Source organism: Taudactylus pleione, unplaced genomic scaffold (assembly GCF_031769625.1).
Source record: "Taudactylus pleione unplaced genomic scaffold, aTauple2 ptg000290l, whole genome shotgun sequence".
NCBI classification, from domain to species: Eukaryota; Metazoa; Chordata; class Amphibia; order Anura; family Myobatrachidae; genus Taudactylus; species Taudactylus pleione.
In genome coordinates, this window is record NW_028284692.1 from 11,849,366 (window position 1) to 11,866,043 (window position 16,678).

Here is a 16,678-nt window from a genome sequence, read left to right on the forward strand (position 1 = left end):
CAAGCGTCTGTCCAACTCCGCCCACTCCAGCTGACAGCGCTGTGGGGACATTGCACATGTGCATATTCTGCTAACTGCATGTGCAGACCATCCTGATGACTTTACCATTGAATGCTTGTGATGCGATGGTTAACTACCATCGCAACATCATATTCTTCTACTCTCCCAAAACGATCGGGAGCCTCCTGAAAATCGTGTGGGAGGTCCTGGCCTCCCGGAAAAGTGGGCAAGAGCCCAACCGATGCCACCCGCCCGCACCCCCCACCGGTTTCCACTTCCACCCTCCCGTCAATGTCTGCTCCCCCCTTGTATCAGTGGCCAGTCCAGGGGAAGCAGATGACGCGATTTCCGCTGAATCAAATCATCATGGCGCCACCCCCCGGATGCACCATGCCGGTAATCTCGGCACTGAGTAGTGGGGATGGGGCCGCAGTCACACCCCCATAATCATGTCAGCCCCCCCCCCCCTGCTGCCAGAATGTCGGCAAGTCTGCGCAACATTCGATGGCGAAAGCTCATCCCACCATTCGATGACGGGCTTCTGATTTCTATCCCTAGCTCTGATTTAACCCTAACCCTCCCCATTAGTGCCTAAACCTAACCCTCCCCCCTTAGTGCCTAACCCTAAACCCCCCTGTCCGCAGCCTAACCCTAACCCCCCCCCCCGTGGTGTATAAACCTAACCCTCTTTCCCCCCACGTATAACAGCTAACCCGGTCCGATATACTTAGTGCAGGATGCCGGCAGTCAGGATTCTGGCATCGGATCTCAACCGTTGTTCTGCCTGTGGGTCGGGATTTTGACCACCAGCATCCCGTGTGACGGGAATCTGACTACATCCCATTTTTGCAGTGTTTTGCATTAGCTTATTTACTGACAGGAAAATCAGTGCGTATTGGAAAAAGGACCTTATCTGACAAAGCACTTGAAATGTTTACTTATCTATTATTAAATGTTATTAGTAGCTCTTTCAGAAGTCTATTAAGGTGTCTGAAAGATATCCACGTCTGATTTTAGATGGTCATAGCTGTAAAAGAGTTTATAGAAAAACTCCCTTCGCAACACTGTTTCCCCATAACTGTTTACTTGTGTTTTGCTTACTGTGATGGGGTATTTTCATTATCTTATTCCTCAGGTCCAGGGATCCCTAAAACTCAAGTTTAGTTCCGGATTTAAAACTCTTTCAATTTCCATAAAGTGTGAGTTTCCTTACACTAGACCACAGAACAACAAATACTCTCATATTAACTTGCCATGTTTGCTGGATAATTAATCTTAATTTAGTGATGAATATGGCTGGATAAACACAGAAAAACTGAAGACTATAAACTATAATTAACTGTAAAAGAAGATGAATCAGATCACTATGTAATAAGTAAAACCAAATAATGCTACTTTAAAAGGCATTTTAATTAAACAACTACGCCAGTGGCATTTTATAAAAGCAGCGGGGCTATATGTAAGAGTAAAGCATCATCCAGCACATCATTTGCACCAACTTCCACAAAATTATATTTAAACCTACTCATAGAATGACAAATACCTCTGTTGTCTAACTGAATTTAATATGCTATTGTGACTTCCTGAAACATACTTTAATAAGCATAAAACAAATAAAAATACTTCCTCATTATCACAGATTACAGTATTTTGCAACCATCTCCCTGAAATGTTCCAGACAACCTTTGATATATGAAAATTATTGTGTATCCAAGGGGGGAATTCAATTCAATGCGATGTTGAATAGCTGCGGGAGGGAGCTCCCGCAGCTATTCAATTCTCCGCCCTGTTTGGACACGCTGATTTCTTCTCGCACCCCCCTGGGGATGCGAGGAGAAATCGGACCACAGTGCCGAGCGCGCAGCTGTTTTTCTGCTTAGCGCGGTGCCAACAGCCGCACGCCCAGCACTTTGGTCAGAGAATGCCGGTTAACGCACCTTAACACCCTTGTTAAGGTGTGATAGGCGCAATAACCGGCAATTCTCCGACCACACAGCGCACTGAATTGAATAGCTCTGGGAGCTCGCTCACGGCGCTGTTCAATTTGCATTGATTTGAATTGCCCCCCAAGTTATTGGCTCATTCTTTCAATTTTTTTTAATTGATTTCTGATCACTCACTAAAACTCTCAATTATCTCCTCTCCAAACCAAATTTTTTGTTTCAGGGGCCTATTTATCAAGCATTTTTTTTCCATAAATCTATGTAGAAAACTGTAGTTTCTGCATAATTTTCTGAATTGTTGCTATGTGCTAACAGCCCAATGTAAAAGATTTCACAAAAATCTCCTGCAGAAGGCTAATTAGCTATTTAGATCACATTCCCCATTATCATCAATGGGGACTATTGTCTAACCTCTATTTACCCATAGGTTTATGCCATCCTCAGATGGCGTAAACCACGTAAATCCAATCTCACAGGAGATGGATCTTACGATTCCTTTCCCGCAGCCCCCGTTCGGCTCCCAAATCCGACACTATGCACATGTGCAGTGACAGATTCCCCGGAGGAATCTTTCACAGATGTGAAGTAATCCTCACATATGCCAGGGATGCAACGCGCAGGGACAGTATTAGCGCTACTGCCGTCCGTGCAAGGTGCAGTTAGTACATACATAGTAGGGATATTTTCGTTCAAAATCAAGATATTCATCACGATAAGGAATGATAATTGCAGTAGTGCTGTGATTATTATTACATAGGCCCCTCAGTCTTCAATATCTCACTCTTCATAAAATTGCAAATACAATAGGTGCTATTGTTATTAAAAAGGGAAAATAAATCTTAAGGAATCAGAGTATAGAGGTTTCTATTTTTTTGATAAATTCTTATAGAAACATTTGGATCTTATTCTGTATTAAGAATTTAATTTCTCTGAATATTTGTGGGGGATTTATCAAGCCCATTTTCCATAAAATTATGCAGAAAGTAGTTTTTACAAAATGTTTAGGTATTCCTGCTATGTGCTAACTAAAAGGCTCATTAACGCTGCAGATCCCAGTCCCTATTATTATCAATGGGAACTATAGTTTGACTCCTATGTACCAAACTTCTGGGATTGGTCCCGTTGGTTTACGCCATCCTCAGACGGCGCAACAGTATCATACCTATGGAGGCACATTCGCAGGAGGGGGATATTAGTACTGTATACCTCTCCCACAGTCTCCGTCTGGTTCCCTAATCTGACACTGTGCACATGCGCAGTGTCAGATTCCCCAGAGAAGTCTTTCACCAATATGCTGGGGATGTAACTTGCAAGGACAGGGGTTATTGCTACTGCAGTCAGTGTGTGACTGTATGATTATTTACACGCATTTTTATTTTGTTGCTGCCTGCATATGTGTACAGTGTACTGCTTGGAGTGGCAACATAACTTTTGTCTCTTTCAATCAATAATTATTGAACACATGTTCTGTTATTCAGCATGACTTTTCCTGAGCCAATGTGATTTGTAGTTCATCATGTGAAGGTTTATTAACTTAGATAATCTAGGGTGGGATTGTCCTTCATCTTGTCTTCAGATTTATTGCTAAATGCCTCATAAATTCCGATGTATTATATGACTGCTCATATCCTATAAAGTAGAATTAATAACCACATATCAAACATTGTGACAGTTTATACTTTACAAGCTAGCCACTAAAAATAAACCCATGTTTAAACGTGTCACCAGAAATGGCAATTTTTTTTTTAGAAGTCCATTTAAGCCTTCTACTGTAAAATAAATATGGGACAATGGTACTGAAATGCATTAAACATGAGTTGCATTATTCTTGATAATAGACCTTTTACACACACACGGCTCACATTTTACAGAATGTCATAGCTATTGGTTTTCAATTGACCAGGGGCAGTTTAAGACAGGAGATGGCCCGCCTGCAGCCATAACGCCTCCTTGGCTCTTTCTGTGAGATCCATATACTCCGCCTCAGTAGTGGATAAGGCAACAGTAGGCTGTTTCCTGCTAGCTCAGCTGACGGCTGCACCTGCCAAAGCAAATAGGTATTCGGTGTAGGCATCACAGAATGCTTTTAGCTCGAAACCTTTCATTTTCATGAACCTTAGCTTTAAGGAGCTTGTACCTTTTAAGTATCTGAGGGTGCATTTAAGGGCTGTCCAGTGTTTTCTTCCTGAGTTAATTGCAAATTGACTTACATGGCTGACAGCATGGGTGATGTATGGTCGTGTGCCAATACTTGCATACATTAAAAGTTCCAAGGGCACTTTGGTAAGGAACTTTCCTCAGTTCCTCTATTCCTGCCTCTGTATGGATACATAGCGTTTGAGATTTTCACGCTTTTGCGGCTTTATGTGCCGACTGCTTTAGCATTTCTCATTCCAAGTTTGACAAGCATGTACCTATGTGCACTGCACACCCTGCACCCACTATAGATACAACAATGATATTGAACTATGGAAATGAATGGCCATGTTGTGCAAATTCAGAAATGTGCTATAATAAAGGCTGCATATACATGTACACAGAGAGCCATTTATTACCTACCAATTCTGTTTTACTTTGCATCGGCTGGAGATGGAGCTTTGGTAAATATGGCTAATAAGCTATTATAGTAATCTAAATTCCAGGAAGTGAGGTAGGCAGCGAATCGTGATATATATGGTTATCTATAGCAAATTCTGATGTCATAACATGCTAACACATCGCAAATTTACTTATAAGTATATTTTACTCTGCTTCAGTTTTATCCTTACCGTGAGTTTCTACAAATGGTCTAAAAAAAACTATTACTACAGAAGTCAATTACATTTTCTTAGTTGGGGGCTGCCAGCTTGCTTATTTACGGCATAATTGACAGCAAAAGGCTCAAGCTTTAGGAACTGTATAAATAAGAAAACAAAATATCATTGAAAGTTCTTGTTGTATTCACAAGTTATTACCAGTAAAATCCATAAGCTATACCCCCTGTACACCAAATTCCCAGGTCCAGCCCAGGTCACTGAACATGGGTTTCAAGCCATGTCACAGCAGCTCGAAACCCATTTGCCCTGCATACTGGACCCGGGTTATTGGCTAGGCTTCTGCTCTGCCGATGCTTGGAGATGACATCATCTCCAAGAGCAGTGAAAAGGCTGTTTACATGCTGTAAACAGGGCCCAGGTTAGATGACCCACGTCACCCATTTACACTGCCCTGTAACCCAGGTCCAAGCCTGCTCACTGGATTGCCGAGTCACTGAACTCGTTTACACAGAGCCATGACCCCGGTTGACTCCGCAATAACCTGGGTTATTTGGCCAGTGTAAAAGGGGTATTACAGACATGGGGGTTAGACATTCACCTTTGCTGCTCTGCATAGTTATACCCAGCTATATTGAGATGAGATGCAACCGGGAAACCGGCTGACGTGATCCCGACAGCCGGCGTGGGTTAAATGGACAGGCGTCTATATCTAGAGGGTTAGGTTAGTATATACTTACCTGAGGACCATCGGGATTTCCAGCACTGTCGGGCTGCCGCTGCCGGGACCTGTCCATCTGTCGGACTGCCGCATACCGATTCCTATCGAGACGCGCCTGTGAGCGGATACCAGCAATTCGTACGAGACCGCGTCTCCATAGGAATGCATTCACGATCGCAGTGCACCGCATAGCGTATTATAGCATTTGCAGGTGCGGGTAATCGCATGGCGCGATGCATGCGCAAGTTTGAGGCGTGATCAGCCACAATGTAACTGGGTGCATTTGTACTGTACCATAAACATGACATGCAAGTGATTGGCCTTTAATCACTGTCTATAAGCAGTCTTGTTCTTTATCCCAGGGTATGCATTTCAATTAATCTTTCTACAGTTCTACTACATTTTGGAGCACGTGTGGGGCAATGTTTCAGCTTCACTGTACTTGATTTTAATGGATTACAGCATGTAGCATAAAAACCTCTACTGCAGATTACACTGTGTTTATGAGCCCCCCTCACCTCCAGGTCCTCAGGCTGCAGCACACCATTCCACTGTCCAAGTCACTTTGCCGTGCAAAGAGCAGAGAAATGATAAAAAAATACCTGAGAAAGGAAGCGCCATAAAATATAACTGGTACCAGTAGGTGCTGTATTTAAACTTTGGTTTTAGGGTGCTGTTTAATGCAATCTGACTGTGACATAGCGGTCATTCCAAGGGTGATCCAAGTACACGACTCACTCATCAACACGCTGTCTATATCCAGTTATTAGACCATGAAATGCAAGCTGATTCTGGGTTTTTGAACAGCTGTGGTATCCCGCAACTTTATGGGTGCCAATGGGGCCATAGTATTGTGTAAACATACCTGCTTTGCAACTATACAGCTGTGAGGAACTGCAGCCCTTACAGGGACCAGCCAGGGTGTGGGGAGGATCAGAAGGAACATATGTGTGGAGGGGAGGGGAGGGAAGGGAACGGAGGAACAGAGGAAGGGAGAGAGAGGATCTTTGGTGGCTGGTCGCAGAGAGGGGTCAGACACCATAAAGTGGCAAAATAGTTTATCCCGTTAATGTGGGTCATATGATAGGCAACTTGGACCCCCATTGCTGCCCACAGGCGGTTTCCCCATGCCTTTGGTAAGGGCCTAGTTTGGATAATTGGCGATTCAGCCGTGATTGGCATATTCTCAGAGACCAGTATACTGTACAAAACAAAACACAGTGATAAAAACTACTAATTGGCAAAATCTTACATTCTGCAGATATAAAGGATAGAGCAGCAAAGGGCAGCATAATAAAGCACAAAGCAACATCTAAAGTGGCACAGGGCGGAACACAGTAACCCAATGTTTGATATAATTTTATAAAGACAGACGCTTAATGTACATGACAATTTGTAACCTAGAATTTCAGCATGACACTACTCCAGAACTTATCAGATAGATATAGGGGCCAATGTATGAAGCAGTAAAGAGACTGCTAATATTGTTGTCCTCTTGGTGAAGCTTTGTGGGCACTTAGTAAGCAAATTATAGCTGAGCTTTTCTTCACTTCTCACCTAACACATCACAACATAGGAGGTTGGTGCTAAGTATTACTCACCAGTCCTGCCATTGGATTTCTATGAGCATGTGCTGTTCTCTCACAGTGAGAGCTTGTGAGATCTCTCGCATGGTTAGTGCAGCTGTGTGGAGCCTCTGTCCTGCCATGTGATTGATACAGGCAGGACAGAGGTTCCCAGAGAGGCAATTTACCGTTCAACCTCTCCAGTAACTTGTTAATAAATTGTTTAGCTAATATAGTGCATCGCTGCAATAAGCAGTGATGCAGGATGCCTCAGAGCTGAGAAAAGGGATCATATTAAATATATTTGCACCATTATAGCAGAGTCCTGGTAACAGTCTCACACTTTAAGTTGAATGATAATTCCTGGTCTTGAAAATTAAGCTAAAAGAAGAACCCAGAACCAAGTGGTAGATGTATGAAGCAATGAAAAGAGTGGAGAAGTGTATCACTGGCGAAGTTACCCATAGCAACCAGTCAGCTTTGAGGTTGCATTTATCAAATACATTCTATAAAAGTGATAGGCAGAAGCTGATTGGTTATCATGGGTAACTTCTCCACTGGCACCTTCACTTATTTCTGCTCTCACCTTGTGTTGCAAGCAGAATTAAGTAAAGAAACACAGTTTTAAGTTACAGTCAATGACCATGATTATGCTAATTAACTAAGCACTTAAGCTGTGTAAGCATATGAGTCGTCAGGTCCCAGAAGGAACCTAATACAAATGGCCCCAAAGAGTTGTAATTAAAAAGGAGGTTATCAATTTTGGACATCCCAGTAAATCCCGTACACAATGGATGATTTTTATGAACGCTATATCATTCAAATTCTCCATTGTGTATGAACTTAACGACGAACAATGCGCGCTACCGCAGGTCATTAACAATATCCACAGTCATCTGTACATGCAGCTCAATCTGGGGATATCATTAACGATACCATGGTCCCGCTCCCCCACCTACCCCCTCCCCTGTTGTGCGTCGTTGCGCGGGTCCTTTGCTGACGAGGTCGTAGAGAAGCTGTAAAGGTTGAGACTCTCATGGGAACAATGCCATTACCAAAAGCTGAAAGAATGGACAGATACAGTATCTTATATAAAAGGTAGCTGCTAAAGATTACACAGAATAGACTTCTTATATACTGTAATATTTGGAATGCCGGGGAGGGAACACCATTTCACTAGGTGAGTGTGGCAGGACACGAAGCATAGGGTTGTAACAAGAAAACTAAATACACATTAAGTAACTCATCCAGAGAGTCACCATTTGTACAATGAAACTGCTGGCTATTGTCACTCATTGGGGCTGTGACAAAGTTGGTGACAATGCGCCATTTCATGCAGATCTCTCCCTAGTTTTTTCCCCCCGTCCATTATAATACACAATTAAACAATGACACTGCACTGCCTGGCAAAGTTTTGTCATCAGACCATGGCTTGTACAAATGAACAATGGGATGTTCTCAGAGACTGCAAATCAAAAACAAAGATCTGCTTTAGGCAAGGGAAAGAGGAAAGATATTGTCAGAGAAGGTGATTCTTGAAACCAGGACTATGGCCTCAGATCATTTAGCTGTTTAACACCTCACAAATATTTAAAGTTGTAACACAATGTTGCAATGTAATATTGTGAAACTGATGTGTCAATGTGCAGGTCAGTCTTTTTTTTTTTTTTAAATAAATAGAATAGAATTGTCAGGGAACAAATAGATGGTACAGAGCAATTGTTTCTAGTTCTCTAGTGAGGTCAATAATCAAATAAATAATTTGCAGACTATGGGGGTGATTCAAGGCAGTGACGTGCGGTGAGGTACATGGCTGGGGTGGCACTGGCTAGTATCAGAGCCAGATTTACAGATACATATATGAACCAGAGGGCTCATGTGGGTATTATACAAAGGTGCAGCAGTATATAGTGCTGGAAAGTTGGTGTGTTTTGAACCGGGATGTGCAGTAAAGATACACTGGAGAGGCAGTGCCTCACCTGCCATACACTTTTTACCCCAGGAGTTTTGATTATAAAAATGATTAAAATAATACAAGAAGATATTTATATTTTCTTTCACTTTTTCTTTTCTTTATTTTTATAGTAAATACTTGCCTCACCTGACCCGCACATCACTGATTCATGGTCTCACACTAATACGGTAGCAGCTGCGATAGCACTATTATGGTAAAGCAGCAGGAGGAATCACACCTCCTGCATGCATTACTGTTCCGAGCTGCGCCCATGGACACAGCATCAGAACATCTATGTGATCCTCTGCCGGCTTTAGTGACCATGGGCTCAATGAAGTCAGCAAACGCAGTTGCTCAAAAGAAGAAATCTCTGTCAGACAACGGAGATCCTGGCCTTCCCCCCCCCCACACCTCAACAGTGGCGACACGCCTCCATTTTGGAGAAACGGAGGCCATCGCCTACCCCCACAGCCCAGAAATGGCAGCAGACTGTCAATAACTCACAGTCTACTGCCACTCTGCCTGCGGGATCACAGACCTGTACTGCACATGTGCAGTACGAGTCATGCACCTGCGCAGAGAAGGCACAATCGGAGATGTGCGTTAGCCCCTATATCAATATGCATCTGTCATGGTATACATGGAATGGGTGCAGTATACTACCACAGCCACAGTCTAACCCTAACCCTCAGTTGCTGGTCCATGCAGAATGACGGCGTTTCACATGTTGACATAGGGTTTGATTCAATTCAGCGCAATGCTGAATAGCCCCAGGAGGGAGCTCCCAGAGCTATTCAATTCAGCGCGCTGTTTGGTCTGACAGTTGCCTGTTAAGTCAGAGAATGCCAGTTCACGCAACTTAACCTGGGTGTTTAGAAGTGAGAACCGGCATTCTCCAACTAAAGTGCTGGCCGCAAGGCTGTTAGCACTGTGCTAAGCCGGAAAACAGCCTCGCGACCAGCACTTTTGTCAGATTTCTCCTCGCACCCTCAGGGGGGTGCAAGAAGAAATCCTTTAGTCAGACCAAACAGCGAGCTGTTTCAACATGTAAATATTGATTATTTGACTACTTTCCATAAGGAATAATGCAATATCCTGCAGTAACTAACAACATGCACAATATACCTGGAAATATATGTTAAGAGTCTGCTCACCGGGGTATTGCTGGGATCCGCTGCCAAATCAGACTCTGTTTTGAAGATATTTAATTGCTGTGACATTTAACCCATTATAATTATAGAACTGAGAGGGACAATGTATGGTAGTCAAGCTTGATTGGTACTATAAGTCCCAGCATGTACAAGCTGGCAACACATGCAGCCCTCTCCATGGAAATACTTGGATAGCACATCTCTGAAGTATACATGCACCAGATAATAATCTGAGTGGTTTTTTTTAAATAACAAAAACACCAAATCACACCTCTGCTACCTAGTAACAACTGCAGCTCACATAATTGGGCAAATGCCAAAATGACAATTCAGCAAGTACTGCAATATATTTTACCTAATTATTGATTAGAAAGACATTGTTTCTTCCATGAGCTTTTGAAACAAAACACATTTTGAATTCAATAAAACAAACATCTTACTAAAAATAAATTGTAACATTTCAATACCAACTAAAATACACATAAAATAAGCACTTATAATATAAATTAGTAATTTTTAACCCTGTATTTAGCATTGAAAACATTATTGCATTAATACTGTAAGATATCTAATTCATGTTGGCTGAGAGCAACTTTACTAAGGTAGGATCAAATAACTTTAGTCCGTTATTTATTACCAGTTATTTATATAGTGCACACATATTCCGCAGCACTTTACAGAGAATATTTGGCCATTCACATCATTCCCTGTCCCAGTGGAGCTTCCAATCTATATTTCCTATCACACGTGCGCACACACATACACACTAGGGTTAATTTGTGTTGGGACCCAATTAACCTACCAGTATATTTTTGGCAAGGAAACCCACGCAAGCACAGGGAAAATATACAAACTCCACACAGGTAGGGCGGTGGTGGGAATCGAACCCATGACCTCAGTGCTGTGAGGCAGTAATGCTAACCATTACACTGTCTGTCCTGCCCATCAGTTGTGTCATAATATATGCTTTTGTAGAAATTTTGGGGGCGATATTTTATATTTCAGTATATATAGCATCTTGCTTATTGAGTAATCACAACATATAGCACATTTCAGTAATGCCCATTATTAATTTGTACACAAATAATTTCTGAAACTCCACAAACACAATTTTCATCTTATTAGCCTTCACCTCCAAAACATCTGGCACTGTCAGTGTAATCTATGCACTAGCTTCCACAGTATTGCTCTCATCGCCATCTGGTGGACACACATTTGCAATGGCATTTACTGACTGAGGTCAGTTGAGCGGTTTTAATTGACAGCAAGATACTAATCATGAGCAGGCACATGAAAATGTATGGTGATTATGTGCCTGTGCTACAGAGGTAGTCTAGTCTCTATAACTGCCTGCCGTAAGCCACAGCTTACTCAGGCTGGCTGGCTTGTAAGCCCAGGACACTGCGTCCCTGGGCTTGCCACTCCTGGAAAATGGGCGGACACACCCCCATTTCCAGGAACGCCAGCCGACCCCGCTCCTTAAATGCCTCTGCCTGTCAAACAGGCAGAGACATAGAAGGGACTGCATGCGACAACGCAGGACCCATTCTGCACACTCGCAGTTTCCCAATAATCCTTTTTTTTTAGAAGACATGAGACACTTACCTGTTCTGTATGAAGCTTAACTTATTTTGGTGAATGCAATAGTTTTAGATTTAACCTGTATGCATGTAGTTTGCATTGTATCATGTGTTACTTGCAATTGTACTCGGTGGTCTAAGAGGAAATTTAGAAGTGGCAGTATGGAAAATGTAAGTGAATGGAATTATTTATATAATGAAAGCAGGAGGAGAAGTGGCTGTATGTCATACCACTGTATACCGGCCCACTTCCACAACTGATTGTACTTGTATTTATAATTGTTTATTTCAATATGTTTAATTAGTAATCATATGGCTTTTATGCTGACTTATTTTTATGATGATGCAGTCCTGCCAACCAAAATTCACTATAGATGGGTAAGCATCTGGCTCTTGAGCTGCTCAGAAATTACATACTGAGTCAATATGGCCTGCAGAGGCTGCTGGTACTTGTAGTTCCACTACATGTTGCCATTCTCTACGGTTCAAAGTTTCTTGACATAGTAATAATCATATTCAGAATGAAACAGTAAAGGTTACTTCATGTGTTACTGGGCAAGCCTACTCGCTAGTACATGGGCAGTTACACCAATGCCCACAGGATGCACTGAAATTATCTCCATCAGTGGGCAAGTACTAGTCACGTCAAGCCGAAGCAGTGTTAAAGGCTAGGAAACCTCAGGCTTATCATAATTTTAAATCATTATGAAACTGCGATTCATCCACTGTACAAACAGACTGCAAATCTTAAATATGAGTATTATGGTTTCACTTCAGTAAGCTGTATTATTTATTTACTATTACCAGTTATTTATATAGCACAGACAAATTCCGCAGCGCTATACAGAGAAGATTTGGCCATTCACATCAGTCCCTGCCCCAGTGGAGCTTACAATCTATATTCCCTATCACATGCGCACACACATACACACTAGAGTTAATTTGTGTTGGGAGCCAATTAACCTACCAGTATATTTTTGGAGTGTGGGAGGAAACCGGAGTACCCAGAGGAAACCCACGCAAGCACAGGGAGAATATACAAACTCCACACAGGTAGGGCCAAGGTGGGAATCGAACCCATGACCTCAGTGCTGTGAGGCAGTAATGCTAACCATTACACCGTCTGTGCTGCCCATGGTATTGTATTATGGTTTACAACACTGCAATACAAACTTAAAATGTACATAATTAGTCCCCTTGCCTGCACAACTTTAATTTCATTTACACATATGCATAAAACTAGTACAGAATAGAGAGATAGACCAAGACATCCACTACTTGTGGTATGGACACTGGGTGCAGGGACCAGTGACACAGACATCACAACTGGTGGGGCAAATGCAAATGCCCACCCAGTTGTGATGTCAGCCCAGACATATCAATCAGCCGATTGGGAAGTGTGTATACCGAAGCTTACCAATCAGCCGCTCTGTTGTCTAAATGTGTGCCAAGCATAAAAGCAATATCTTGGCGTGGATGCGACGTGCACCATGCAACTAACATTTCCAGCTGTGGTGTTTGTTGCAAATAAACTAGAGCAGCGGTTCTCAACTTCAACAGGTCATATTTATAGGATTTCTGTCTGTGGAAGCAGGTGGGATAATTATTGATCCAGTAAATCAGATTAACTCACCTGTGCATGATTAAATAAATAAATCCACAAATCAGGCTGTTACTGGTACTTGAGAACCACTGAACTAGAATATATATATATATATATATATTTCTCAGAGAACAGACGACAACCGAATTTAGGGGTACAGAGTTTGGAATCACTTTGGAGTCCAATCGAGTCCCGGTTCGGATCTTCGTGCAGTTCAGAACCCGGATTTAAAAAACAAACTCAGGTTTTGGATTGCAGACTAACAGGTCAAAATTATGTCATTTTAACAGTTTTTTTTTCTTATTTAAAATCCAAAACAAAAAATAACACGTGAAACGTGAGGGTGGATTTGCAAACCCAAAACACAAAGATGATCCAGATCCAAAACACAGGGTTTGGCGTCTCTAATAAACATAAAAATATAGATTATATACACACACTCATATTGTGATTATGAGGAAGCCCCAGTCCTTGCAATACACAGGTCAATGAAGATACCTTTCTTTACTGTATTATGGTTTGTCTTATGAAGACTCACATACAAATCCCCAGCCAGAGTAGGGAGACCTGCCTCTGCCAGGCTATACAATAAAGATGTCAGTAAAGCAGATAAACCACAGAAAACACACAAGGCAGACAGAGCTTATGGTGACATTACAAGTGTCCGAGCCACCAGCCCATGCAACAATCTGGCGGAACGCTTACTTACCTCCAAGATCTGCACATAACTAGCAGGGAACCAGCCTCTGACTCCGTCCTTCTCACCTTCCCACCAGCCTCCATCCAGCACCTGCAGAACTGTAATCACCTCCCCAGCCTCAAACTTCAGTCCTTGTTGATGCTGGTCCCCAGTAAAAGCGTATAGACTTTTACACAGAGCCCCAGACATGTCAGATAAGTCCTCCAAGGCAGAAGAAAGTGATGAAACCACCAGATAGTCAGACCCCAGTCTCCCACCTTTGTTCTGTAGAGATCAGCTGAGAGAGGTTGCAGGGAGTTAACCCTTCATGGCATCCATGGATCTAGTGTTTCATTCCAGCGTTGCTGAATCCTGACTGAAGAGTGCAGGCAGCAGGGTTGTCACACAGCAGTACAACCCAGCACTGGGAGGGAGCAGTGTGTAAAAAACAGAACATTCTGCTAAGGAGCCAATGAGTAGAGCACAGCCCACAGCAGGCAATGAGAAGTGGGTGTGTGTCTGCTGCTTCTCTCCAGTACATGTCACTAGTGCGAGTACTATTATGTAACCACAGCTGGATACTATGCTATTGTTCGTCTACCTGCCTGGCTGTGTGTTGCGCCCTGGTGGAGTCCCTGCAATTACTACTACATGGTCGCTGAGCCCTGCTTACAGTCATTAACTATTTAACTGCCAGAGTAGTTGACTAAGTGGAGAATTGTAAAGCAAATCAGGAGTAGTTTGTGTTATGTGAGAAAATGGCTCTGTATTGGGAATGGGATTGTAATGCCGACGGCTGTTGCTTGAATGGTTGCTGGCATAGTGTAGGACTCACAGTCACTAGTTGTTGTTATTCTTTCCCTGCCAGGGAACACGTGGAATAATTTCCAAGGTAAATAGATTTGTTCACCTGTGACTGATTTAATGGCCACTAAATCTATATCAACAAGGTGTTTCAACTTTAAGGCATTGGTTACATTTAGTATACATCTGTATACACTTTCCTAATACCACTGGGTTACCGGATAGCGCCATTCCTTGTTATATTTACTATATCAACAGACAATTATACTGTAGTTCTGTCCAAAAATATCCACCAATAACCAATTCTGTGAATATTCACTTTATCCTATTTAAATTCGTCAGATTCCTCCTGTCTCATATTCAGTCCAGCACTGAATCCAAACCACAAGCAATCTAATACAAAATGATAAGAGGGCTCATATAGGGGCTAATTCAAAGATGTACACTAACCCGGTGGTCTCTTTTTCCCAAAATGGAGGCATGTTGCCGCCGTTGGGGGAGAGGGATGAGGCCAGTATCTCTGTCTGCTGATGGAGATTACCTGGCCTCTTTTGAGCAACTGCGATCGCTGGCTTGAGTGACCCCATGGTTATTCAGTCGGCAGAGGATCATACAGCTGTTCTGATGCTGCGACCATGGACGAGGCTCGGATCAGTAATGCATGCAGGAGGCGTGATGCAATAGTGTCACCGCTTGAATCACCCCCATAGTGTAGCATAGTCAATACAAATCTGCCCCTTTTCCCAAGGTTTAGAACCCAGTGCCAGATTAAGGTCTACATGGGCCTGGAGCTGAAATTTATGAAGGGCCTATTGTGTGCTGCTGCAGGGGAATGTGATAACCTCTGTGGCAGTGTGACTAGTGATGTGGGGGCATGCCTAGTGGATGTGGTCAGCACAGGCGGTGTGGCTATCTACATGGGGGCATAACTTGTGCCTACTTTTAACAACTTTTATAGAGCTATAACAAAAAAGGTTTGTTTTTTTGTGAAAGGGCAAACACAGCTTCCATCCCCGGCCTGCGGCACCTCTGAAGGCTATAATTGATCATCATCACCCATCATTGATGCAGCCGCTCCCTATATACACACAGACATATATATATATATATATATATATATTTGTACCTTGACAAAGGGACAGGTGCATCCCGAAACGTTGGTGATGTTACAAATGAGTATGTAATACAGATTTACTATTTACACAAATCTCCAAGTGCCGCAGCTTGCTTGTGTCGGTCGTCTACATGGATTCTTCCTGAAGGCACCAGAGTTGATGAATACCTGACAGGAGAATGCCAATCTGAATGGGAGTATATATATATATATATCCCGACAGGGTTAGGATAACAACACTTGTCGGTCAGTATCCTAACCCTCCCTCCCTACTGCCTAAACCTAACCCTCCCCCTACTGCCTAACCCTATCCCCAGTACTTACAGTCGGGATGCCGGGACCAGGATTCTGGCAGGTGTTAGGTTTCCAGCGCTGGCATTGTAAGCGTCGGCATCCCGACTGTCGGTATAATGACCGCATCCAATACCAATGAAGGCGGCACTCTGACAGCGATTATAGATCACACAGGACCCCCAAGATACTTTTAACGATTCAAAATTCTATACTTAGGTTGTTTCATCATGAAAGAACCTAAAGTCAGGTACACACTAGGTCGACGTTTGGCTGACCCGCGACCTATCTGACGATTGGTAAGTGTATACATACTTGCCAATCGTCTGCCCGATGACCTGGGCTTGACAGCTGCACACAGATGGGATATGTCTGTGAACCATGTAGTTCACATACATAGCTGCTGTACACACCTGGCGATGCACTATAGATATATCACCAGTTCAGTGGAACGAGCGATATATCTATCAGTGTAAGAGTTCTGAAATGTTGAAAGCATCTGGATGTCCAGTGTGGTCTA

The 16,678-nt window shown here is 42.8% G+C and overlaps 1 protein-coding gene across 6 annotated transcripts in view; it reads right to left on the minus strand.

The window, feature by feature from the left end:
- Positions 1–14,799, minus strand: part of GAS7 (growth arrest specific 7) — a 473,968-nt gene extending 459,169 nt beyond the window's left edge. Inside the window, exon 1 of one of the 6 annotated variants that reach the window (XM_088482672.1) lies at positions 14,785–14,799. Coding sequence is in view for 2 of the 6 variants with exons in the window: in XM_088482667.1 (XP_088338793.1) it covers positions 13,980–14,159 (180 nt within the window). In the remaining 4 variants the exon portion in view is untranslated. Of the gene's footprint in view, positions 1–13,084; positions 13,171–13,979; positions 14,461–14,784 lie in introns of those variants that run through there. The other 5 variants (XM_088482667.1, XM_088482671.1, XM_088482666.1 and 2 more) reach the window with 5 other exon arrangements.
- Positions 14,800–16,678: the final 1,879 nt, after the last annotated feature.